The following is a 27371-nucleotide window of genomic DNA, read 5'->3' on the forward strand; positions in this document are numbered from 1 at the left end:
GATAAGTGCTATATCGTTCAAATAGATATATATACTTTCAGTTGTTTATATCACTTTCAGTTGTTTATAACACTGGCTTACAAAACACTTTAAAAAAAAGAGGAAATTGTGCAAATTTATTATTTCCAAATACAAGAGATCATTTTGCTTTTCTAATTGGTAAAGCAAAGTTATCAGTAATGTCAATCATTTCAGACACTGAAAGGAATTTTATTTTAAAGTTTCATTTTTAAAACCATTTTTCCTCAATTCAATTGCATAAAAAGCATACCTTTTGAACCCTTAAACAGCTGTGCTGAATAAATAGCCATATTTCTACTCTATAAGGACCATAGTCTGTTAGGTTTTGTTCCTAGTGTATTTACTTCCAAAGGTCCCCAAAATATCCTCCCTCATCTTTCTTTTATTTCTCAAGGACACTTTGTTCCTCTAATTTTCACTAAGCAGAAGTCAACAAAAATTTTGTGGTTATTCTGAGTGCTTCTAAATTGACTCATAACTAAATGCTACTGTGTTTCTTTTATATTAATTTTTATAATAAGAAACTGTAAGTATCTTTAATATTTTCAAAGTATTTTTACTAAGTTCATTCTCCTGGCTGGCCAGACACCTCAATATGTAAAGTACTGTGAGGTTCTGATTAAAAAAACCTGTAAAAATAAGTATCTGTGTCTACTTACTACTGACTTAAAGTATTTGGAGCTTAGTAGAAATATCACCACCACCATTTTTTATTTGGAAGCAAACTGCTCTATGGTTCTTACGTCCTAGACCTCAACCACTTTTAAGTGTTCCTTTTGTGGTAGCTTTCGGGGAAATGACAAAGTTAACTTGACCTGATTAAGTTCACAGATGAACAACACAGCAAGGAAGGCAATTCAAAACTGGAGAGCTGTTTTAAAACAGTTTTTTATTTTAAAAAGCATCATTTATGAGTGAACAACTGAAATTTATAAAGGCATGGGCAAGAATTTCAGCATGTGTGCTCTTGCACGTTTTTCAATTCCACAATAAGACCGGGATATTATAGCTTCAAATACTTAGGTTTCAACGCAATGACTGCTAAATTAATGCATGTGGCATAGTATAAACATATGTTTAATGTATTCAATAGTGGTATTAAATGGCAACGAAAATATTTTATATACTATAATCTTTCAAAGATTCTGTAGAATGCATAGGCCCTCTTAGTATGGGGAAAGAATTTTTAAAGTGAAGAAAATGCCAGAGGTTTTTTCCAAAAGTATGCATCTGAAATCCATAAAAATGATTTTTTTTTTCCTCTCCACAGACAGAATCAGAACACTGTACCATACAATAGGTTATTGTGCCTTTTTGAATAAAGTTAGTGATCCTGATTCAGGGGAGGGGGAATGGGACATGACTGGGTAGGGGGAGAAGTCAGTAGAGGGAAAAAAAGTAAAGAGAATCCTCCCTTTCATACATATATCTCCATGGCAGAGCCAACAAATCACATGTATAGACTGCTCTAGATTATTTTCTTTTTTAAGTTTAAAACTTTATCAGACTAAAGAGGAAATCCTTATTCTCCCTCCCTTAAAAGCAAAGGCAGTCTTTATCTACCTTTGATTTTATTTTTTTATTTTTTAGTTAAACATTATGGTCAAAAAATAAATTAAAAAAATATAAATTTTGTCTATCAATTCAGGCAACCCAAGATGTAGTGCTACTGCACCACCTTGCAGCAATACTGTATTCACTTCTAAAGACTCATTTTAGGGGACAGAAATGCTAGATTAAAGAAGGAGAAGAAAATGACCCAAACAAGAAGGATGTATCAAAAAGATGGACTTTTTTTCTAAGGTGATCTTTACTCATTAGCCACTTCTACCAGAGATGGGGAACATGACATTTTAAAACACAAAACAGGGGGGCAGAGGCATGCAAAGCAAGGCCTCTCAGCAAGGCAGAGGCAGGCCTCCTTCCCAAGCCAGCTATGACCCCTGTAGCAAGTAACTCATAAAAATGATAAAAACATGGGAGAAAATAAAACCAAACTAAAATAAAACAGGAAAATGCCATGGATTAACCTTGCATGATGAAAATATTACAGTGTAGAACCTGTACTCCCCACTGAAAGTCTTTTTTTCCCTACAGAAGGTTGGAATAACTGTAAGCTTTCCAAATGCCAGAATCTTTGACAGATATCATAAACACTTATTTAATTGATTCAATATTTCATATGTCAAAACGTATTTCATGACAGCAAACTGAAACATATTCTGCGGTCACTGTATATCCAAACATCTCTTCCCAATAATTTTAAAGGCTAGGAGAATAGCACTTTAGAGATGCATTTAAACATCTTCCATATAAAATGTTATCAGTCCTTTTCCTTCCTCCTCAAAGGATACAGAAAAAAGGGGAAAATGATCCAAAGGACATTAGTGTATTACTGTACTTTCTGAAGTGAAAGAAAAATGTGGAAAAATGGAAATGATAAAATTTCAAGTAGCTTGAACATAAATATGGTAGAAATCATCCTATTAGAAGTTTTACCCCATCCCCAAAATGGCTTATAAATTTACGTTCCCATGATAACAATTCCTAGAGTCTTCCCACAAATCCAGGAAACTTCCTTCCCTTTCTCTGCAAGAGTAGGCAGGAGGGAAAAGGAAAGAAAGAGGGGACCTGGTAGGTGATCATTTATTAACTGATGGCATGATTATAAAGGGTAATATTTTACAAGACCCCAATACCACAATTTTCTTCTAGGTACTATACATTGACTTTCATAGACTGTTTTTTAAAGGCCATTTTTAGAGGACAAAACACTGAGACGAGAAGAAGGCTGAACCAACCTTCTCAAACACAAGAGTGTACAGACAGTACAAGGCTTAGGAGGAAGGCTTTTTTTTTCCCAAAGATATGCCACATAACCATTTTCTTATCACACAGCTCTGTCTATACATCAGGGCATATCTCTACAGAAATGTCTAATTACGACACTAGGAAACAGTTTTTAACTTAGATGTGAAATCAGTAATTTAGAATACCAATATGTTATTTATCCATGATAATTTTTTTCCAGAGGTTGTTTTAAAGGAAAAAAAAATTCCATTCAACAAGTTTCATTTGACTTTTACTGATCGTTGAATACACATGAAATGTGCTTTCAATGCATAAAAATCACAGTGGATAGCAGCAAAGGACTTGGGGGAAATTAAGGAGAATTTGATCATTCACATTGTGATTAATCTGCACATTGATGAAAGATAGCTATTTCACACTTCTAAAAATAAACTTGAGATCATTCTTTCAACAAAACAAAACAAGAAAAAAAAGCCTCCCAAAATACACAAAACCCCCCAAAACAAACATAAATCCAAATGGATTACTTTTCTTTTACAGACAAAAATGAAATATTTTTATGGCAGCAAAAGATTTTGATAATAATGAAAGTCTGTAAACTGTAATTCAATCTCTTTTTGTTGTTGTTGTTCCCAAAGTGCAAGATGCAAGATTCCCGTAAGCTTTCAGTAGTGCTTTTCCTGTAAATAATCCTTCATTTTGTTTGGCAAAGGCAGTTTTTGAATCAGGTCTATTCTGGTGTACTGACGTATTACAAAACGACACAGGTACTGTAAAGAGCGCACCTGCATAAACCGGGACACTGGATTTGTCAGTCTCACTGGGTAAGTTGCAGATCCCGGCAGCCGGGATCTCGAGTAGCAGAAAGCTCCATTTTCAGAGTCCCTGATTGAATGTTCAATTAAGTCAACTATAGACGTATGTCCCTCCACATCTGGCTGTTCATAAAAACTAAACCTACCATTTGAGTGTTCAATTCTAGTGTGAAGAGTTTTTCCATGGGAACGAAAACTCAAACTTAAAAGATAACGATCATCAGAACTATCTCGAACGAGAAATGAGCCATCAGGCACATTAGCTAATTTTCCCTCTGCCTCCCAGCGTGTAATGGGGCCCCAGTACCATCCTTGTTTTGCAAGTTTTTTCAGTTCTTCTGTGAGGCTTGTCACAACCATAGGACCGCTGTTCTGTACAGAGTCATAAACTCTTCCAACTCCTGGGGCAGTGTTAGGATCAAAATTCAAATGGCAGCGCATACTTTCAGCCACATGGGCATCTGTGCCATTTAATCCATTGAAGTTCCTTTGGATTTGATTATTCTGCATTGGAGGTAGCAAAGGCGAGAGTGGAGGGACATCGCTATGATTAACTCTTGGGCTTTGCAACATGACTCCTGTGGTACCAATCAACAAACCATTCACCGTCTGGTCCACAAAGATATCCGGTGCAACGACTACGTCCTGATCCACTTGGCTCTCATCTTCATGGAAAGCATTTCCCCCCACTTGAGAAGAAACAGTCGAAACTTCCATGGGTGAGGAACTATCCAGACAGTAACTACGTGATCCTTCCAAAGGATACATTCCCTCATCTAAAGGCACAGTATACTGAATGTAGTCCTGAGGCATTAATCCAATAACTACAGGCACATGTTCATCAATATGAAGATGCAAGTCCCCGTTCTGAGATTCCGTATTTTTTAATGCATTGGTTTGTTCCTGGAACACATTTTCTGACTGCAAGTCATGGAAGTCCTTTCGAACACCATTCAGTGCTGGGCTTGGATTAGAGGAATGGACCAAGGCCTTGACTTTCACTTCCATTTTGATGCAAGTCTCTTCTGAATTTGTAGGTCGAAGTGGCCATGGAGTTGGGCTGTAATGGTGATTACGGAGGGAAGTGGATCTCAGAGGTCTTTGAGCTCGCACATCTTTGAAGGTTATTGGAGCAGATGAGGAAGAAAATGTGTCATCATCTGCAGAGCTTACAGATGGTGTGCTGCCTTTGCCTTTCTGTTTTTGTTTTGCTGAAAGCCTCCTTTTTAACGTACCCATTAAACTTTCACTTTTTGATCTATTTTTGCCTCCTTTTTCATCTTCACTATTGACTTCACAGCTAGCCAAATCTTTACCATAGCAGCTGCCAAACAAGGAGTCATCTTTTCCAAATTCACTTAATGATGGCTGCTGAACCACTACAAAGTCACTTTCATCTTTACTTTTATTTAAGTTAAAGGACTTGCGAATTGTTTTGAGACTAATTTTCTTCATTATGACAAGTTACCAAATCTGGCTGATCAGCAGTGCTTGCAGTGATATAGCCCTAACACACGAAGAGCAGCTTCTGCTTCATTTATGTGTTTTATCCAGCCTCATTTAACTCCAAGAGCCATTTCCTGGAAAGAAATAAAAAACAATTACATTCACAAAAGAAATATTTCAAAAATTATCTAGAAGGGTTTTCCCTTCTCCAAGCAGAACAGAAATTGCAATATTTTAACAATGGGCATCACATAAAAGCAAAAATAGGGAGATGACTTCGAAACAATCAGGTTCAGTAAATGAAACTCCTACATGAGCCTTGGAGATTTCCACAACTTCTTTCTGCTTTCAGCACAGTAATTTTTGAAACATCCACACACCTTATATTACACTCACAGGCACATATATTTAATGCATTTATATATAATTTTCAAACACATAAACACTCCTCTCTTTCCAAAGGCTCCTAAAAATCCCCACACAAGTAACTACAGAAAATAAAACTACAGAAAACATTCTAATCAACAGAATTCCTACATGCAGGTTAAACTGTGACTGGTCCTAAAAACATGGTCTTATAAGGTTTATCTTTCTCTGCACAAGAAAGTTGAGTAATATTTAGAAGGTTGCATACTTATAGAAAAACTAACTGTAGTGAAAATACAGATTTTCCTTAAGAGCAAATTAACATACATTTACAGCAAGTCGCCTCCTGAACTTCTGTGAAAGAAAGGATTTCCAATCTGTTTTAGCCACAGAAAACCAAGTCACGGGCTCTTATTGCCTAAAGTTATTGGAACTTTTCTTCCTCCAGTATTTCTGCCAAGACCTAGTGGACACAGCTGCTCAAGTTCCAGACAACTGCTCCTGCCTGGCATCTTGCAGAATCAGATATACATAAATTTGATCTTTCTGATTCTTTTTTTTTCTCGATTGAGGTTTGACTGTGTTTTGGGGGGGCTTTGAAGGGGCATGGTTTGTTTCATTTTAATTTTAGCTAGATCTTCCAAAGTAAAGACCTCTGCAAAGAGTAGGACAACGCATGGGAGAGAGAAGACAGGGAAGTTGCTACTCGCACAGAAGTAGGTACTACAATTAGTAGTAATTGTTATTCCACGTACCTCCAAACACGTGCGATGTTAGCAGCACAACCTGCAGCAGCAAGCCTGGCTCCAGGCTAACCATGGCAAGCTGAAGGAGTCTAAGAATCTTTCAAGAAATCTTCCAACCTTGGTGGACTGAGGGGAAAGTAAAACAGTCCTTATATACGCACTTCCCACTTTTCTCCCAGAGTATCACAATATAAGCAAACCAAGAAAAACAGTGCAACTGACTGAAATAAGTTTTACCAACTAAACAATAGCGTTTTCTTAAATAAGCATTCAAAAACTGCATAAAAGCATGGAAGGACAATGATTACTATAACCAAAAATCAGTCCACTGCCTATTGCTGTTGCCCAGCCCAGCATATCCAAATCAAACTAGAAGGCAATGTGAAGCATCTACAGATTCTGAACTTCAAAACACCTTGAAAAATTTTAAGTAAGACCCTGCTGCTGGAGGTGTGGACACTGCTCCATAAAAAGCAGAAATAGTAAAGACTGATTTACTAGGATTGTACCCTAGTCCTACCTGTATCAACCTATTTCACAGACTGGTTCTGTCTCCTTGTCATAACCTCTGATATCTCCCAAGTCCATCTTTAGAGTGCATTCAAATATTTCCATTTCATTTTCCTAATTACCAAACTAAATAACACTTTCTTTCAATGGGAAGAAACTAAAAGGTTTCTCCAGTCTCTAAACTGATTTACTTTCTAACAGCAAAGAACAAATTTGACCAAAACACTTCCTAGACAAAAGCCTAAGAATCAATTACGTGCCATAAATGAGTGTAAAACCCCAGAACCAGCATTTTATATGTTCACTAGTTATTTTCCACTTTTAACATGTTACCTGTTGTATCAAGTGAAATCCTAAAACACCATCCTCCAGTTACACAATGTGAACACAATCCTAAGTTATGGGTATGAATTTTCAAAGGTTAAAACACTATGTTTACTTTCCTAAAAGTGCAGATAAAGGGAGACTTACATGTCAATTAAAAGGAGACTCAAAATATCATTGAATTTCTAATCCTAAACCATTTGGATGTTGTTATCTTTCCAATCTGCAGAACTCTTTTTGTCATTTGTAACCAAATTAACCTACAAAATGAGTGAAAATTACAACTTCAGGATTCCATTGCTTCTCCTAAACTAACAAAGTCAGAGCATTGATTCATTGGATAAAATTACCTCTGCTTTTGTGTACATAGTACCAGAAGCCTGGGAGCTGTCACATTAACTCCACCTGTGAACCCACAGTGTTCTCCAACTACTCTGACATCTACAAGCTAATATTATTTCCACTTCTCCAGAAATGTTCCCCCCTCCTTGTGGAAAGTACTGTCTGCAGATACCAATCTCATCACGCTTATGACCAGTACCAGGACTCAAGGAAACAGCAGGAAGGTGAATCAGGGGATAGTTAGGTTGGATACCAGGAAAAAGTTTTTCACACTGAGGGTGGCTGGGTACTGGAACAAGGTCTCCAGGGAAGTGGTCAGAGGACAAAGCGTGACAGAGTTCAAGAAGTGTCTGTCCTGCACAGAGCCAGGAGCTGGACTCAATAACCCTGATGGGTCCCTTCCAACTCAGTATATTCTGGACTCTATAAAATGGTTGGTTTATTAGTTGTATTCTTGTAAAAACTCGTGTCGAGATATAAGAAAGGTTTGATAATCAGCTGTAAAGCACATAAACAACATGCATATATCCAGAAGCCCAGTTCACTCACACATGAGAAGATGATAAAAATCTAGGGACAGTCCAGGTAGAAGCTCTTCAAAGTAAACCGAACACACTCACATCATGAGAGCAAGTCTCTAAACAAGTCATCCATATGAGACCCACCCTATGATACCTCCTACACATATTTTATCCAAGGTGGGAGAAAACAAATACACCCTGAAGTCAAATACCTGAATTGATCCCGATACATCTCTTTCTTTGCACGTACTTAAAGAGCACCAGATAATTCTGCATTGCATATCAATGTGTTTAAAAACACTATATAAACAGCCCTCAATAGATGATACACTCATATGTTTGTAAGTATAGAATTCATTACAGTCTTCCTCCCATATAGCTGGAGCAGAAGAGGCCAGGCATACACCCATTCCTGGAATACATTAAAATGAATTATGCAACTTCACAACCCTCAGCACAGCAACAGCAACAGCTTCACTAGAAGCTTCCCACCGATGTGCTCTTCCAGTGCCATCTGCTGTACAGTGAATTAGACAGCCTAACAAGAGATAACGCTAGAAATTCTTCTGGCAGACATTTAGAACTATAATCAGACTTGAACTCCACCAATGTATTCCAAAAGCCTGGTGGCAACGTGCAGAAACACCTGGAACACACAGACTGAAAATGAGAGATAATCAAATCCAGAAAGAAATGAGATGTTAATGCACAGAATAATGTGGATTAATGAAATTCAAACTTACAAACTTTCCTCACAAATTCTGCATCTCAGAATTTTTAATATTATGCAGGTTAACAAAATACAAGCCAGGTCTCTGGATGAAAACTACCAAATTACTACCCAGTAAACACTACGTCCCCTTTTGCACATAAAAATGTGTGCAATGAAATGCAAAAAATATGTGTAATGAAAACTAAATTTGCACACCTCACTTGGAGGAAGAGCAACATTTATCAAACAAATGTGAAATTTATCACATACAAATGTGAAATTACTAGTGAAGATAATTAGGGCTAAAAGTTTACTTTACAGGCTACTTCTTGGAAACCTGAAAAGCAGGCCATGCAATGGTACATTAATTATTATGGTGGCAAACACTGATGTATGAAAAATTATGGAAGTTTTAAATATATATAAATTTCTGCAAATCTGGTTTGAATATTCCAACATTTCAGAGTAATTTCAGTTTGATGGTACAAAATGGTTTCAGTAGATTGGAATCCCATAGCTAACTCTAAGCAGTGTTTGCAAAAGTACACCAACAAAGAAGATTGATTATACTGTCTTTATTAATTTCTGATCTTTTTCACACTTTTATATTAGGCATACTCATTTCCCAAGACAAATACTATAAACAATGCTGCCAAAATGCACTACAATAGAAATAAACCAGGAATAACTTTAGGGAGTTAGAACAGAAAACATCATACTGGAAACATACAGCAAAATACAACTCATGTTTGAACAAAGAATTGTCCTTAAAAAAATAATTAAAAAAATAACAAAAAATTACTTCAAATTATTAGTCAATGCTACTTCAGAAAACTTTTTCAAAATAAATGTTAATCTGCTTATTTATTTCCATAAAGTGAAACATTTGAGCATCAAACTTGATTTTTTTTTTTAGCCCACATCATCCTACATCATTTCTGAAAAGTCTGTCTTTCACTTAGAAATATATAATCTTTATTCTTATACTGGATCATCATAAGACTTACATCGTTTACAATTTCAATTTATCATATTTTAACACAATTATTTATATTAGGAAAATAACTAAAAATACCACAAAAGCGAAAAGTTTCTGCATTCCTGGGCATGACAACCACTAAGTTCTCATTACTGTCAGATAATGAAGCTTATTCTAATCTGCAGAAGTATAAGTTGTCATTCCCCTGCTTTCCCCAAATTGTCACTGAAATATGTTCATGCATTCTTTGGAAGAGCATGTCAAAAACTGCATCTTAGGGTAATGCAGATTTCAAGTGTTGCATTTTGGAAATTCCTAAGTGTCTACATTTTCTCCAAAGTTACTAAATTTATTAATATGAATTATTAAGAAGCTGGTCTCCATACCCATTCCCATCAACTTTACTTCAATACTGAAGTCTGTATCACTGGAAGCTTTTCTTCAAACCAGTATACAAAATACTGACTCGAGGTATTTTCTGTTATGTACTTTGAGTTTCAGGCTATTTGAGTACAAAAACTACACACAAAATAATCATTAAGTAAAGAGAGATTCAGTATCTACTTCAAACACTTCCAGTTTCTAAAAGAACATACACACTACAAGGCAACTTTTGGCTTTTTCTCTATACATGCCATAAGCACACTGAAGATGGTGAGGTTTTTCTCTTCACTGATCTTCAAGTCAATTCCTACATTATACTTCTTTTCAGTAAGAAGAATCTTTAAATGATCATTGCATACTCTTATACCTTGAAAACAACAAAAAAAGGTAAATGGTTTTAGTAGTGGCTTCCTCACTAAGGGATGAACACTGCCCTAATATGATCACAAATTTTATAAAAGCCCTTCTCACTTGCTTACCTGCTTTTCTAGTGAGCTCAAGGCTCAGATGTACAACTTCACATAAAATTGGAACAAGACAAAAACAGATGAGAAGCTCATCTGACAGTACATTACACTTATAACAATTCAAGAGTACTTAAATCCTCCTATTTTTAAGCTAACTAAACAAACACCTGAACCATGAGCTACTCACTACAAATTTAATTTTCTACCCTCTGTGACTGGAGCAGCTGAGGAAAGTATGGTCAACCTCTCTACAGGGCAATATAATTGAACAGGTTTTATACAGATTACAATTTAAAACTAACAGTAAGTCACATCACTTAGTCATATCATCTCTCCTATTTTTTTTCCCTCCTTTTACAGAACTTAAACATAAAACAGTCCATGGGCACTACTGTTCCAACACAGGACAGGGTAACCCTAATCACTACCAACATTCAGCAGAGAATAACCAAGGTACACCTTTGGTAATATGTAGAAAAGTGGGGAAAATTAATAATGAAAACTTGACACAATCAAATTTTTGTCACTTCTGATTATGGGAATTCAAAGTATGTAAAAACAGGAACAAAGCCACTGGAAAAGTCCAAATGCCTTGACTTCTTTTCCCTGGCCTGCTGTTGAAAAAGGATGCCCTTTAACATTTAGATTTCCTTGATTTTTTTTTTTCATTTTCTTTCTTTGAACACTACTTAATCTATGTGCTTGCAGTAGGTCCTGTTCTTTCCCATATTTGGTTGCAGAATGGAATATTTCTATCTGATTGGTGGCTTTCCTCTGGGGAGTAACTTAAGGGTGTTAAATGGCATCTCTATTATGGTTTGTATGTGTATATACAAACTTGTAACTATAATAATTTCATCATTACAACAGCCAAACCCAGTTACTAATATTAACAGACCTCAGCCAAGGTTACATCTTTGTTACCCAAGGATGGCTGGCTGGGATCTGTATCTGCTCCTGAGCTACCATGGGCACACTAATCGGGGTGTTAAACTGAAGTTGGCACCGGTTGGTATGGGCTCAAGAACACACACAACATCATGATACCAGAGCTGCTGCTGGACGAGGAAACTCCAGGGAAGCTGGGTGGATGACAGCCAGTAACCACTTGAGCCATTCCTGCTAGATCTCTCACAAACTGAGAATCAACACCCAAATAGGGAAATAAGCAGACTGTACTTTGCATACATTTACTAAAAGACAGACACAAGCACCACCTTTCATCACTTTCTTTAAAGCAAACATATGATAATAAAGCATAGTACTAACAAATTGTTTCAAGCATATGGAAAAATTACCAAGAAAATGAAACCAATATCTGGCTCTAAGACCCTGATTAATTGCAAGGGAAAAAGGAGCAAAAAAAAAAAAAAAAAAACAAAAAAAATCCAAAAAACCATCCAGCAGTTCTATGTATGCCAAGGCACTGAAAAAGAGAAAAAACCACTTTTGATTAATCAAATGGGAGAAGTCACTAAAGAAACCTGATGCGTTCACATGTTTCACTGCAGGAAATCCCATCCACTGACTGCAAATAAACTTTTGCTTTTAGTTTTCACATAGCTGTGCAGAAGCAGATGAAGAGTGAGAATAAATGCTCACTCAGGCTCTGTTTTCATTTCTTACTATTTTACAAGAATGTAGCAGCCAGCCTTGCAGCAGACTGTCAGCAAAAATTAAGTCATTTCATAAGCAAAGGTTAGACTTCCTGGGAGATAATGCATGAGAATTCCTTTCCAACTAAGGGTCCATCCCCACTCCATCCTGACAGAAGATTATACCAAAATGTTTCCCCTCCGTTGTAAGGTGGGGTAGCCTCAGCTTGATAATGAGGATTTATGGTTATCCAAGATATTTATGCAATCCTCTTAAACCATAACGCAGTTATGTTAGAAGTCTGAAAAGCTGTAAAACTATAATGCTCTACAAACCAGCATTTCATTTTACAATATAGACCAACATCACATTCTGTAAAAGGAATCAATTTTGAAACATTTTTGCTCTAAGATGGCAAGGAACACATTCTGTGCCTACGTATTTGAGAACAACATAAATGTTTGAAATTAATATGAAAATGAAAAGAAGAACAGGAAAAACACAGCAAAAGCAAAATAAAATTGCATTTCTGCATTTACATTCATTGAGAAGAGTGCATAAATGTCTAAATGCTGGAATGTATGTTGAAAATAACATAATATATGTAATTGTATGGGTACAGGTACTAAAACCCAATGCAGTTTGGTTTCTGAAGCCTCAATTATGCATTTCCAAACATAATTTTAGAAATGCTATCCATCCATTCAAAGCATATGCCAGAAAGACAGAAATAATAGAGCAGACCATTCTCAAAGTGATTTTTTTGTGGTCAGCAATAATCTGACCAGTCCTCATGTTAGTGACAAAATAATATAATTGTGAGAAACACTTTCCCAGCCCTTCCCAAAAAAAGAAAAGAAAACACTCAGCAGACATGCAACAGCTAAATAGGACCACTTCATGTTGACTTATATTGATTTTGGTTTCACTTTCAAAGTTCAGGCTGATATTTCCACCGCAAGCACAGCAACACTGTTACTGTGTACAGCTTCCAAAACACGAACCAAGACAGCTGAAAAGGGCCGGCTGCAAAAAATATATTTTGACGAGGAGACATTAAACAGGTAGCATGAATGATCTTTTCCTATTGTGCTATCAGAACACACATTCAACTTCTCAGGACAAACATCTGTCACCAAAGAACTGCACAGTACCAGGGGCACGTATCTAATAGGCAATACAGAAATACACTACTCAGTTAACACCTAATGCTACATTAAGCGTTTGTTTCTGCCTCCAGGGGGAAAAAATCACTAGAAAAAAAAAAGGGAAGATATTGTAAGGAGAAAGAGGAAAATACAGGAAAAGGAATAGAAAGAGAAACCTCATACCATATGGTACCATTACAGAGATGATAATTCTAGGAGGTACTGAAAAACATCTGGAGGACAACTCAGTCATTGGTCGCAGCCAGAACACTGTGTCATGAGAGGAAAGTCCTGCTTGTCAAACCTGATTTCCCTTTATGACAAGGTAACCCACCTAGGTGATCAAAGGAAGCAAACTGATGTTATCTTTTTTGATTTCAGTACTTTTTGGTACTGTCACAGGATCCTTCTGGACAAAACATCCAGCACACAGCTGGATAAACACAGCATGGGATTGGTGAGCAACTGGCTCACAGGTCGGACACAAAGTGTTATAGTGAATAGGATGACATCAGACTGGAGACCTCTCACTAGTGGGGCTCTGCAGGGCTCCATCCTCAGCCCTGTGCTTCTTTCAACATCTTTTTAAATGACTTTATAAAGGGCACAGAACTGGAAGAGATACTGAGCAAGTTTGCAGATGACACAAAATTGGGAGAAGCAGAGAGGTCCTGCAGAAAGACCTTGACAAGTTAGAGGGCTGGGCAATCACCAACCACACAAGTTTAACAAGGGCAAGTGCCTGATTCTGCACCTAGGATGGGGCAATCCCATATGTACAGACTGGGGAATGAGATGCTGGAGAGCAGTGCCACAGAAAGGGACCTGGGGTCCTGGTCAATGGCAAGTTGAACCTGAGCCAGCAGTGCCCTGGCAGCCGGGAGGGCCAAGCGTGTCCTGGGGGGCATCAGGCACAGCATCACCAGCTGGGCAAGGGAAGGGATTGTCCCACTCTGCTCTGCACTGGGGGAAGCCTCACCCCACCTCGAGTCCCTTCCAACTCAAAATATTCCATGATTTCTATTGAAAATTATAAAGGTTTGTACAGCATCACTACATATGTCACTATACTACAATTTTTTAAATATTGCCATTCTCCCTAAATTACGAGTTGTTAATTCATTGTAGTCATCTTTTTTTTGCTTCTGCCTGTGCCAGTCACCTGACATGAAAATAAAGAAAGAGGAAGTGATTTTAAATTACTATAGCACCAAGCAAGCATAATTGATGATTTTGGTTTCTTTAAGGTGCAATATGGGATACTCTCTTCCTCAGGAGCAAAAATGACAAAACAACATATCAGGAAAGTTATAAAGTTACATTCACAAGGGAAAAAACAAACCCAAAACAAAAAAATCCCAAAACAAAGTTGAACCTAACTTTTAAGCACCTCACTTGCCACACTATCTAGCCAACAGGTAGCTTCATAACCCATCTTTTTAAAACAAGTATCTTCACCAGTAAGTGGTAAATTGCTCAGTTTTCCACTTACATTTGTCATTTATGCTTATCTGACAGACAACCAGGACCATATGTAATTGGCCCTTATTCCTACAAATAACATCCTGGCTTCAAAGATATAAAAAAAATACGTAAGAAAAAAAAGATCAGCACAAATTAGCTCCAGGTAATACGATTCCTTTCAAAATATCCAGATGGAAAAAACCCCCAGCCTTTTAAAAAGTATGCCAAAAACATAGTAATTAAATTCTTCAAGCAATAATTCAAATTTAGTTATCTAATGTATTTCAGCAGGAACAAAAGAAATGTTGTTAAACTCTGAAAGATAAATATGTTTTATAGCGATCTGTCTACCAAATACATGAGCTGAAACAAAGGCACCTGAAACAAGCTTTCAAGATAGAGACTGGCTTTATAATTCACTACACAAAAAAAGAGGATTCTGCTTTTCTGCTATATGAAGCACAGTCATGTTCTGCAATTGGAGAACGTGTAATTGCAGGAAGACTCATTTTCTGATTTTTCAGCTCTTCTAGGAGGCCCAAACAAACAACAATACACCGCAGCCTTACACTGTCTTGTACCATTCTGCCTTGGATCTCATGACTGAGGCTGACTCCAAATTAACCTCTCCAATACAGTTTTTCATTGAGACTGAATGACCCTTTGAACTTGTATGACCAGGTAGAATCTCCAATGTTTTTACTGCTATCACCCCCACCTGCCTCCATCAGGCCATTTTCAATAAGAATAAAAGCCTTCTTTCCATAGATGATAACACTATCCTCTCAACTCAAGCTAAGATGCAGCAATTCTTTATGAAACAGTTAACCCTCGACATAAATGGAAGGATTAAATGAACTCATTTATGGTCTGAGGGGAAAGAACACAGTGCCTTGATTAAAGAGAAATAAAAGTGGAAAGATCTTCCACAACATCTGTACAGAGTTCACACATGCAGAGAAATCTCCAAGCATGCTGAGGAGGAAGCAGCTAATAAGCACAATCGCCAGGATCACAGAGAAAAAAGGACTGATCTCTGCTTTGGGACTTCCTCCACTAAATTATCAGAGAAACACAATGTATTTGCTATGCACATGTCACAAAGGTCCTACCATTCCCCACCATACCATATAAAAATGTTTACTGTCAATACTAGATACTCCTTGCCTTGCATCAAGGCATTTAGTTGCCATACAACTCAGATTTGATAAGTGTTCAACCTGCAGAAACCTGCCTCTATGACTTTCCTTTTTTATGCACATTAAATCAGTTCACATCTTTAAGCTCTAACAGTGGAAAATTCTAACAGAATAAAAACACCAACAACTGATATCATTCATGTGTGCATTGTGAAAGAAAAGTAATTTTGTGAAATTATCATAGATTTAATTCAATTTTTTTTAAGTAAAGACAGCAACATTTTTCCAAAGCAATAACCAATTGTGTTACTACAATACATACATAACATACACATAACTTGAAAGTGTATGCATCCTTTCAGTAAAACTCATTGAAAAGAGAAATAGATATTCAGTGAACTATGAAAGACCTGGGATGAAAAGGCATTGCCTACATTTAAATAATAAATATATTTAGTCAACCGAGGTTATTCTAATCCCTGCAATAACAACAAATACATAAAATAGTGCAATAGGGTGTCGCACATAAAGTAAGAGGCCTCTATTCAAGAAGCCAAGTTCCCTAGTCACTTCTCAAAAGTTTAAGAAAAAAAAAAAAAAAGCTCAAGAGTTAAACTCACATTCAGAGACTATTGTTTGTTTTAGCATTACTTCCCATAGAAAGAAAACTCAGCCATGCAAGGTTTCTGTATATGGCCTGAAGTCCCTCGAGGGCTGCCCAACCAAGTTTTATCAAATAAGCAGAAAGGAAGTGTCCCAACTAAGAGAGCAGCCATGGCAAAATTTCATATATTCTTACATATACAAAAATCCAAGGGCATTTCTAAACACAGGAAAAGCTTTCTCTGGAACTCAAAAGTATTTTGAAAACCAATGAGAAAAGTGACATGAAACATCTCCATTTCTCAGAGAGATGATGTTCACAAAAACTGTTTCATTGTAATATAAAAATGTTTACCTCTGACCTTAAAGATACCACCCACGTTCACTAGTAGTAAAAGTATTTGTTACTGTGACCTGTTTTTCAATTCTGATCAACTGTTAAAAAGTGAAAGGCTTAAGAGATACTTTTTATATCACTGCATTAAGAAAATAGCAGCACAAAACATTAAACCTTTAAAAATGATCTCTAAGTTCCACTGACAATTTTACTTTCTTGAAAATTTAAAACGTTATCACTAAAGTAATCACAATCAACTTCTCTCAGCAAGTAAAATCCTTTGTGCTTTCCATCTTGAACAGCATAGTGAGAAAAGTAATTTTATATCCTTTATCTGAACCATTTATATAGGAAACATAGTAAACAATTTCATTAAGGTTTTAAGTCCAAGAACTCAGAAGTTGAGAAAAGCCAGAAGAGTTTCCTAACCAATTCTCTTTCTTCTTTCACATGTGGGACAAAACTGTTTACATTAATGCTGTTCTCCAACATCCTTTAAAATGTATAGTCCTACCATTTATTTACAGGACACCAATTAAACTCAGAATTCCAGACAGAATTATTGACTTCATTAAGGACATTTTTGCTGTCTCTATGTCCAACATTTAAATGTTAGTGCACAGACACTTAATGCTCTATTCAACACTTCATGAGTCAGAACACAGAGAGATTAATTTCCACTTTTTTTAGATGGATTCATAAGCTGAATAACATGCACCCTCAGGCAAAACTAAGGGAGTTTAATTCTAAAACCTAAACTTTGAATTCGCATAATGTGGAGTTATGGGGGAAAGGGGTGAGACCTGCTGGGGTTTTGAGAAAACACCTATCCTACCGAAATCTGAAAACTCCCACACTTCTCTAAGATGGCAGCAGAACCAAACAACAGCAGCTCCAGGAGTTGACTGCAACAGCAAATTACCTTGTGCTACAAGAGATCACTTAAACTTCTTCTGGTCCCTTTCAGAGGTTTGCTGACAATGGAGGAGTAAGTCAAACACAAGAGCCTGGGTTTCATTACCTTTTGAGATACACCAAACCTTTCAGTAAATTTTCTATCACTGTCCTCTAGTCACAATTCACCTTCCTGATTTCCTTTAAAACTTCACAATTCAGCAGATATTTTACAAAGTTCTTTCAGCACAGTTGTTTTATTTATCAAAGCAGTAAGCAAATAAATAGCCCATGTTACAGTACCAAGATGTATCAGGTAGCAGGATGAGGAGCAGAGAATCCATCAGCAGTACGTAGCTAAAGATGTTAAAAAGATGCAGAAAAAAAAAAACCTCAAACATCTTTCAAGGTGAGTCCTAAACAATTGATTAAAGTGATTGAAGTACAACCCGCAAAGAAAGCAAATTCAGACTAACAAATAGGCCAAGGCCCAGAGTTAAGTTTGGCATGATACAAGCTCTGAGTTGGCTAAACTGGTGTGACTAGCATGGCACAAAGGATTCTCACAACCCCCACCCCATTCTGCTTGTAACAACAGACCTGACTGAGGCTGATGGCCTGCTTTCCAAAAATACAATTGAAAGCAAAGTACATTATGACAAACTGCAAAGGTCAGAACTGCAACTACTCTTACCTAAAATAATCTGGCTTTTGTCCAAGTTTGGATTATTTTTTTTTTTTTAGTATCTAAGCATAAGCAGTCCCTCTGAAAATCTACAGGAGCTGAAAGTACTTCGGGCATACTATAACAATCAAGTTCCTTAAAACTTTCACAGACATGCAGACATTTGCTGTTCTTGAAAAATCCTTCTCGTACAGGGAGCAGCTTAATAAAGGAAGTATCAGAATTTCAGAGTGTTTTTTTTTTTAACTAAAAACTCCTCAGTAGCCTTTAGTCTTATTTTTTGTATATAAAAGTTTTTTTGTACTTAGTGTTAAAAGAACAGCATCAGTGGCTGCCCTGTGGTTAACAATTTTTATCTACATGTTTAATACTGTCTATCATCACCCAGAATCATGCCACATCAAATTCAGTGGCAACCACTTCTTTTTATGGACATCATGAGAAGTGGAAGCATGATCATAGAATCCCTTTTGATCGCATAAGGAGCTTGCACAAATGGAAATCAAACTACAAAGTCTAATTACTTGGGCAGTGGTTCTAGACACTACAAAAGGAAAGTCTCGCTTAATGTATCCTACTGTGCAGCAACAGTTTCAGATGCAGGATGAATTGGGAGAGAAAGTCAGATGCAGGTTTTCCCTCTCTGGATCGGTTGCTTACTCCACCAGGATGAGAAAAGGCACACTATCTAAATAATTTTCAGCTCTGTTAATCTTCTTCAGAATGGCTTTAGAAGAAGGAATAGAAATCTTTTCACACTACAGAGGAGCTGAAAGGCTGGTGTTCAGAGTAGTCCTCATACAGAAGGGACAGAAGTGGAAAATTACCATGGCTATCTTACATTCTGAATGAGGGCTCTACCTACCAAGCTGTTATATCCTATATTTTTAAATCACTGGGAAATTCAGCCTGTACTGCTTGCAGTCTGTGAAACCTATACATGCAAATGACAAGGAAATTTTTAGCTACATACTTCTGCATTTAATTTAACATTTCACCGCAGATACATTTTGTCCTTCACATAGATGACAGCCCCAATATCCACCTATTATCTATGGTCCTAAATAAATAACAGTGACAACAATCCACTCACATACACTTGGGAATCCATTTTAAAGGCAAAGGAGCATTTAGTAAATCAAGCATAAGGAACCCACTCTTACATAGTTGTGCCTCAATTCTATTTTGGAACACACATACTATTTCATGAGATACAATTCAACTGAGATTGTCAAACAGCATCAGCTACAGAACGATCGGTCTTTCATGGCCAGAAAAAGAGATCCAATCAGCGAAACAGAAAGTAAGGTTTATTTTACAGACAAGCCAGCACAGCACAACAAACCAGAAGGCAGGGTTTGTTGAAGGAGCAAGAACAGAACTTCCTTCTCCGTGTTTAAAGACTGGGGGGATCTTGAGTCAGGTGGTGCCCAAGGGGCAATCATCCTGAGCACATCTAATGAAGCAGTCTCTCCTGGAATATGCTCCATAACAGAATCTGTATCAGTCAAGCACCAAGCACTATGTGCCCACAGATCCCCCCATGTGTTTGGCCTGATTGCCCCTCCAAGGTCTTAGGACCCACTGCAGAGAGTAATACAAGCTCTGCATTTCAGAAAATGAGAATGCAAAACACAGCTTATTTAAAATATTTCCCTTCCCAATTTCCCTGGCAGGAGGCCCAATAATAACAGAGTAAATGAATTATCCTCTTTATGGTTTAGAGTCTATCCACACATGGGAAACAAGAGACATGGCTGTGCTTAAAGTACTGTCAAACACACCAGGTAAACACACCTGTAAAGAGAGTATTATCTCCAGCTAATCTCACAAAATTACTTTAACACTTTGTTTCCCCTAAAAAAAGAAAGCAAAACATTACATAAATTTCTAATTTCACCCTTTTAAGTCCAAGGGTGCTCTTAAGAAGGCACATACTCTAACACTGCACAATGTGCACACTCACCAGAATAGGAACAGAATTTTGACTGCATAGACAAAGCTGTTTTGCCATCTTTTTCATAAAGTCCTGACTTGTCAGAGTAAAACCTTTTTACAGGACTAGACCAGTTCTGACAAAACTTATTCTACATGCAAATTTTCTCATTTTGGGTCAAAATGAGAGAGACTCTTACTTATTCATGATTAAGACCAGGAAATTCTTTTCTTCTCCTACACCTACACTCTCATCACCTGCAGACAGAAGCAGCTCACTACCCCAACCAATGAATCTAATGGCGAATATATTAAGGTAGTTTTTAAACAGACACTGTTTTGTCCTGATGCACACTGGAAGATGGTTGGTCCGGGGCTGTCATGGGTTGTTTTTAAATAATGTTGCCAGTAGCAGAAAATCATTTTACACTTAGCCCTAAACTATTTGATTATGCTAATATTCTGTCCTAACCCAACAAAGATTAGTTAACTGTGAGCAGCCATTTAACTCAATGGGACTCCTCACTATATATTGTATTCAGCTTGCACATGAAAAAATTGGGCCTTACAATGAGCAACTTCACATCAGTGTATAAATCGTTATTCACAGACAGGATCAAAGATAAAATTTTCACTGTCTGTATGAAGTAATGTGCTCTATCAGATTTACACAAACTCAAAGCCCTTAAGATAGCTATCTCCAGAGCAAGGTCAAATTTCTGCAGAGCCAGGAGTATCGAAGCCTGGCTGCAAAAGCTAGCTAAGCTTCAAAGTTCAACCACGAATAAAAGAGTCGTGTACATGCACACTGACCTTCTTTTCTCTGGTTCTGACATTATATTTGAAGACACACTATAAATAAAATGAAGGGAAAAAAAGTATTAGCCCAGTTAAAAAAAAAAAAAGACAATCAAGGGGATACATACTTTTCAATGCTGATACATAGAACTTAAGTTCTTTTTTTTCTCCCCTGTCAAACAACATTTAAAACACTGCAGATTCCAAAAGCACTTATTTTGTAATACACAGAACATACGAGTCAGTACTGATATAACAACTTCAATTCACTGTCTTCTTCTGATCATGACTGGACTAGACAACAGCTCAGATAAGTGCTATTGGTGAATAGAGACATTTATCCCTGCAGTAAGGGACCACAGAATATTTACATTCACAGCAAGTATTTTCCCAAGTAACTGGATTTTTTGCACAAAATAATGCCAAAGGCTAATGGCTAGTATTTTATTACCTCTCAGCATTACTTACTACTACCAACCAGCAGCTCTTTTCCTTTCAAAAGCCAAAAAGAGGAAGAAAGTAAATGTTTCAGCATGCATTGATGAGCACTGGTTTTGCCTCTTTTTTGCTGAAGAGAGAACAGGGAGGGGAAGGAATAAAAAAGCCACTAGGCACCTACCTTACACAGACTGAGACTTAAGCTCTTACACACAACTTAGTGACTGGTACATCTGAATGTACAAACCAACTATTCTAAAGCCAGTCTCCTTGGGCTGACCAAAATTCCACCTTGGAAAACTCCCCAGCACATGTTTCACCCAAACCAGTATCCCTGCACAAACAGCTTCTGTTAGTGAATCCGGCGAGAATCCCTTACTTGCCCAGTTCCCACCAGATCCTGAAAGAACATCCATCTGAAAAGCTGCCTACCCTGTTTTTGGAGTACAGCTTCCACATAGCTCATCCTAGAAGGCACACCTTCTGTAATCAAAAGACTTTGCCCTGCTGACACTCGTCTCTGTTTGTCTATTTTATTAAAACTCCGAATCTGATACCTGATTACTAACCCAAAGGGATTTCAAGGGTATTAAAACCCATTACTGATGTCAAAACCAGTCAAAATTACAGCTTGTAACTGCCCAGTCATGCAGCACTTACTGAGGGAAAGCCAGGAGAGACAGAATACTCTAAATCAGAAGGAACAAAAAAAGACGGCAAGCTCGACCACTGTATTGGAGACTTCATGGGACCAAAAAGAAACATTTGGAGTAGCCTACTATGTTCTCAACCTATTTGAGGAATGCAGACTGCTTTGGAGAAGGAAAAACAATCACCTACTCAAGACTCCTACAAGCTACTGTTTTAGCACATTTACCAGAAAACGACAAGATTAATTAAGAATAAAACTACTCAAGAAAAAACAAGAGATCACACACTGTATAACCAAGTCTGACTGGAATCTCATTTCCAACAATGTTTTAAAAAGTAGCACTCTATGTACTGTTTTCAGCAATACAGAATATTCTTGAGGAAAAATGTAAATTTAATAACTTTGATAATCTCAAATGCTAAAATTAATCACTCTATCTCCTAGCTGCATTCACCACATGAACTTAAGACCACCAAAACCTAACACAACTGCTCTTACAGGTCAGTATCATATACATCCAAGTCAAATGACACAAGTACAGCTGCTGATTATGCAGTTCACTAGGAAGCAAAGAACAATACCATATATCTGTGTGATTTACTTAACAATACACACAGGTTCATTTTCATCGTTTAAATTTTTAACTTCAGACGACCTAAAGTCTCAGAAAAAATTGCTAATATCTACTATCTATACCTTCACTTCCAGAGAAAATGGCTCTCATCCAAAATGATTTTACAGCAGTTTATAGCAAGATTAATTGATGTTTACAACAAAAAACCTCACACTTCACAAATCTAAGATTTTTTTTTAATTGCCAACCTATTGCACTTGGCAGATTACAAAAAGACTGTTTCCCAGAAGACAGAGCATGAGAGGCTCTGTGCATAAAACATACAAAAAAGGAAGCAATGTTAGGGCAGCAGCACCTAGACAGAGATGTCTATATACAGCATTCTGTGCTTGGCTTTACCTGCAAGAAAGATTTTTTTCATATTGCTTCAGTGGAGTTTAAAGTCAGAGGCAGAACAAGTCAGCCACTCTACTGACATCTGTGCTAAACAAACACCAGCATTTAACTTGCATAGTTTTCTTGGTGATGCAGCAACCAACATGTGGCCTCATAAATGAGGCCAACTGAGTTCCTCAGAGTCCAAAGTGCTATGTGAATGGTGAAGGAGACAGAAAAGGACCAATAGTTTCCAAAGTACTTTATCTTAATATTTTCCAGGAAAAAAATTCATGAGAGGTAACAGTTTAATTAATCTTTTAAAAATTAAAAAATGCAAAGATAGGTTCTTAAATCCACATTACAGACTAATGGAGAGCAGTTAGATTTGCAAAGCCAAACACGTCAAAGCCTTCTGAAATTGACTGGAGTTCCAAATACTTATTGTTTGCATGCCTGTACATGACAAAAGAAGACCACAAAAACTACCAAAACAAAATATCCAGAGCAACTTTTATTTAAGTGAGCTTATGGACTTGAAGAGCTAAATTTCTAATGCTTTGATCTGAAAATTTTAATTCTCACAATAAGTAGACTAAGCCAGATTTTGCTTCATGTTGCCTATTCAAATTCAGTCTGTGTGGACTCCAGCAAAGTTTGTGTACTCTTTTTCATAACCTTGATGTATCAGTCAACACTTTACATACAGTCAGCTTTCCATTTTCATCCAGAGCAATAATTATAGGCCAGTTTGCTTTCAGTTTGGTTTTATTCACCAGGAGAGGCTGAAGTAGGCGACAGGTTTTTGTTTCAATAGCTTTTTCATTTCAGCTACGGGGGAAAAACCTTCTGCAACAAAAAATCCCAAAGCCATGAGTTTCTAAACGTTTCTTTCAAAAGTTGTGTGACTATTTTTAACACAGAAATTTATTCAACTTGCATAGTACAGTGTTTTAATTCAGAAATCAATTATTTCAAGAGGAAAAAGTAAAATAGTAATAAAAGAAGGAATGTACCGTGTACCATGAATCTTTATATTCTGCTGTATCAAAAATATATTTGGGTGGTATGAAGCTGCTTTTTAATCCTGGACAATAAATATCCCATTCCAAGCACAATCATCTTCATTTCTAAAAAAACATACTGTTATACGAAACTTGACATCTCAAAGTTTCAAGAATGATTTTTAAAAACATTTTTCTTAAAGGATACTTCCTTCTCTACTACTACAAATTTATTGGGAGGGACCATGACAAAGGTTGTAAGAACTTGGGACCTTTGCCTGCTGAAGATTGATCTTTATTTCCAGAAGATTAAGTGTGCAAATAAATGTTCGAATAAACATATGGACAAGGAACATTATGGATATAATTATTTCTATCCTGAAAAATAAAAAAACATATAAAAGAGTAAACTCAAAGTTCTGTATTTGCTCTCAGTTTACTACTTTACAGTACAAAATATACAGTTACATGGCATATGTCTACTCTGTTTTTCATCCTACCCAATTTATATTAAAGACATTTTTTTGTACCTTATTTCTTCCTTGGAGCATCAGAACTGCTTGAGCTACCCTCTCTAATTTGTTGCTAACACACATTAAAGCCCTATCAACAAAACACTGAAGCACATACCAGCTGAGAACAGTCTCCTTCCTATCTATTTTATGTTACTGCATTGTACTACCCAAACACTACTAAACTAGTGCTGTGTAGGCCCAAGAGGTCTGTAAAAACAGAGAAAAAAAGGCACTGGAGTTAGGGATTACCCTGGACTATGGCCCCAGTTTTGCCAACAATAGTATAGCAAATATGTAGTGAACTCAGAGCAGCCCTACCAAATGAAGTCCTGCAACCGCTCTTGTTCGAATTACTGTAAGACTATAAAAAAATTCATAAGAAAAAGTAGAAATAATTAAATTGCTTTGTATGAACAACTTTTTGTTAAAGAGTTCACACTCCCTCATTCATTATGTTAAGGAGAGTCAGAAGTTGTAATCTACTCACAGAACAATTAGAACCAGTTACCATTTCTTCAAACCATCCCTCTCCAAGAGTAAGCCAAGGTTACTGACCAACTTCACAATCTAGGACCAAAGAAGTTAACAGCACAGTGTAAATTAATACACTGGTTTTTAGATTTTAGTACATCAAGTTTTTATGAAACTTAGAATTATCCATCATGTCTCCTGAATCCATGCAAACACTTTGATGATGCTGCAGTAAATGCAGTACATTAAAGTGATGCTCATGAAACCCCTGCAAACAACACAGAGCTTCTCCCTAACTATTCCATACCCTTGCAGCTATCCAGGGAGTTAGCTAATGGGGGTATGTCTGCTTAACAATATACTGTTATCACTTAAACTTTTAAGTAGATTTTTTTAAAGTTAAAATTTAATGAAATTAAGCCTTAATACTTAAATCTCAAAACTTGGGATGCATCCCTGACTAAGCATACAAGAGGTGAACCTGTTTCAAGTAAAAGCTCAGTTCCAAGCACAGTGCAATGCCAAAAACCCAAGAAATATCTAATAGGAAGTGAAAACTCCCTTCAAGTACTGTTTAACACGTCAAAAAAGTAAGCATTTTAAAAAGGCTGAAATTGTCTTTTTTAAGTTACACATAAAACTGTGAGTTATGACTACTATCTTAATGTAGAAGACTCAAAAAATACCTACACATTCTCTAGTTGTTTAGAGTCTTCCAGCCAAGTTAAGTAATTTATTTTATAATCGCACCAAAGCTTCCATATTTCCCATATGTATCTATTAGCACAAACAAAAACTAGAAACAGAACCAGTTCTGGCTCTTTCCACCCAGAGCAGAAATGCAGATTGAGTACTTGTGCAGACTCTCCAAGACAGTAGGCCTGCAGCAGGCATTTTTAAACTACAGGTGTATTAAGAGGATAGACACGGCAGAAACAGTCTTGGCCTGTCGGAAAGAGTGGTTGGGCCCTCACAGTGAAAGGGCACAATAATTTTTTAAGGGGAAGTCAGTTTTCCTGACTAAAGCATATTCCAAGACCAACTTCTTTAATGCAGTAACCTACTCCACACGAAAAAACCCCACTGTGTTCCAAACTAAGATGATTTTGAACACATAGGAAGACAAAAATATAGAGGCCAGAAAGACATAGCCAAAGTACCCCCACATCATCCTCTGCATCTCTCAAAAACCCGTTGGTTTGCAAAGGCTTTTTTCATAAGCAAACGTGTTGGCATGGGCTAGTTGTTTTCTAAGTGGCATCATTACGGAAAGAGAGTGTAAAAGGCAGCTCGAAGAACAATGAAAGCGAGTAAAGTTTGCGGATCTGGTAATGCTTTTGTTAAAGTCAAGTTCTTAAGTGCTGCCCGTCACAGAAAGGAGCCTCTCTCTCTCGCCCCTCCGGGAGCCCTTGGCGCACCCTCACCTCACAACAACCCGGGGCTCCTCCACCGCACGAACCCCGACACCGGCTGCCCAAATCACCTCCGGACACCCGCCCCGCTGGAGACGGGGACATACAAGCCTCAAGGGAAGGCGGGTTTCACGGCGGGGTAAAGGGAAATCAGCGCAATTCCGCCGCCCCCCACAATGGCACCAGTAGGCGCGGGGTACATTCGGGCAGCCGCCCAGGGTAGGAGCACGGGAGCCCGGCGGGCCCCGCTGCCGCGACTGGCAGGGACGAGAGGCTGGCCTGGACCCCCTCCTGTCACGGCGGGGGCTGGGCAGCGCCTCGCCGGCCCGGGCCCGGCACTGCTTCCCTCCCGCCCGCCTGGCCGCCTCGCAGGCCGCGCCGCGGCCCCGGTGCCTCCGCAGGGCCTGGCACCGCCGCGGGCTCGGGGAGCCCAGCAAACAAAGGGAGCGGAGGCCGGGGCCGCGGCCCGGGAAGAGGGCGGCGGGCAAGTGGCGAACTGCACCGGCCCAGTCCACTGGCTCCTCCACCACCGCTCCAGCCCTCCGCGCTCAGCGGTGAGGGGAGGGGGGAGCCGGGCCGCGGTGCGCCCGTTGCCCCGGGGACGCTCACCCAGCGGAGGCCGCGGTGTCCCGCTCCCGGCGCGGGCCTCTTCCCGGGCACCTCAGCGGCGCGGCCCGGCCTCCGCCGGCTCCCGGGCTCGGTGGGGAGCAACCTCCGGGGGTGGCGGAGCGGCACTCACCGAGGAGGAGGAGAAGGAGGAGCTGGCTCTGCTGTTGCTTTCGCGGGGCCCGGCCCGGCTTCGGCTCTGGCTCCCTCCCTCGCCGTGCCGCCGCCTCCCTGTTCCTGGCGCCGCCGCCGCCGCTTCCTCCGCCTCCTCTGCCCCCACC

The 27371-nt window shown here is 38.3% G+C and overlaps 1 protein-coding gene across 4 annotated transcripts; it reads right to left on the bottom strand.

The window, feature by feature from the left end:
* Nucleotides 1-893: 893 nt before the first annotated feature.
* Nucleotides 894-27371, bottom strand: SOCS6 (suppressor of cytokine signaling 6). 4 transcript variants are annotated; one of them, XM_030233298.2, is made up of 3 exons: nucleotides 27224-27361; nucleotides 6215-6331; nucleotides 894-5227 (listed from the first exon to the last, which is right to left on the bottom strand). In XM_030233298.2, exon 3 carries the CDS (start codon nucleotides 5100-5102, stop codon nucleotides 3498-3500), a length of 1605 nt encoding a protein of 534 aa, XP_030089158.1. In that variant the 5' UTR covers nucleotides 5103-5227; nucleotides 6215-6331; nucleotides 27224-27361; the 3' UTR covers nucleotides 894-3497. The 4 variants fall into 4 exon arrangements, with proteins under 4 accessions (XP_030089158.1, XP_030089162.1, XP_030089153.1 ...); XM_030233302.2 differs by lacking the exon at nucleotides 27224-27361 and adding an exon at nucleotides 27094-27193; XM_030233293.2 differs by lacking the exon at nucleotides 6215-6331 and having other exon boundaries at nucleotides 27224-27371.

Source organism: Serinus canaria, chromosome 2 (genome assembly GCF_022539315.1).
Source record: "Serinus canaria isolate serCan28SL12 chromosome 2, serCan2020, whole genome shotgun sequence".
NCBI lineage: Eukaryota > Metazoa > Chordata > Aves > Passeriformes > Fringillidae > Serinus > Serinus canaria.

What these genes read in the sequence shown, in the direction of transcription:
- SOCS6 (XM_030233293.2), bottom strand. Translation starts at nt 5,102, where the DNA reads ATGAAGAAAATTAGTCTCAAAACAATTCGCAAGTCCTTTAACTTAAAT.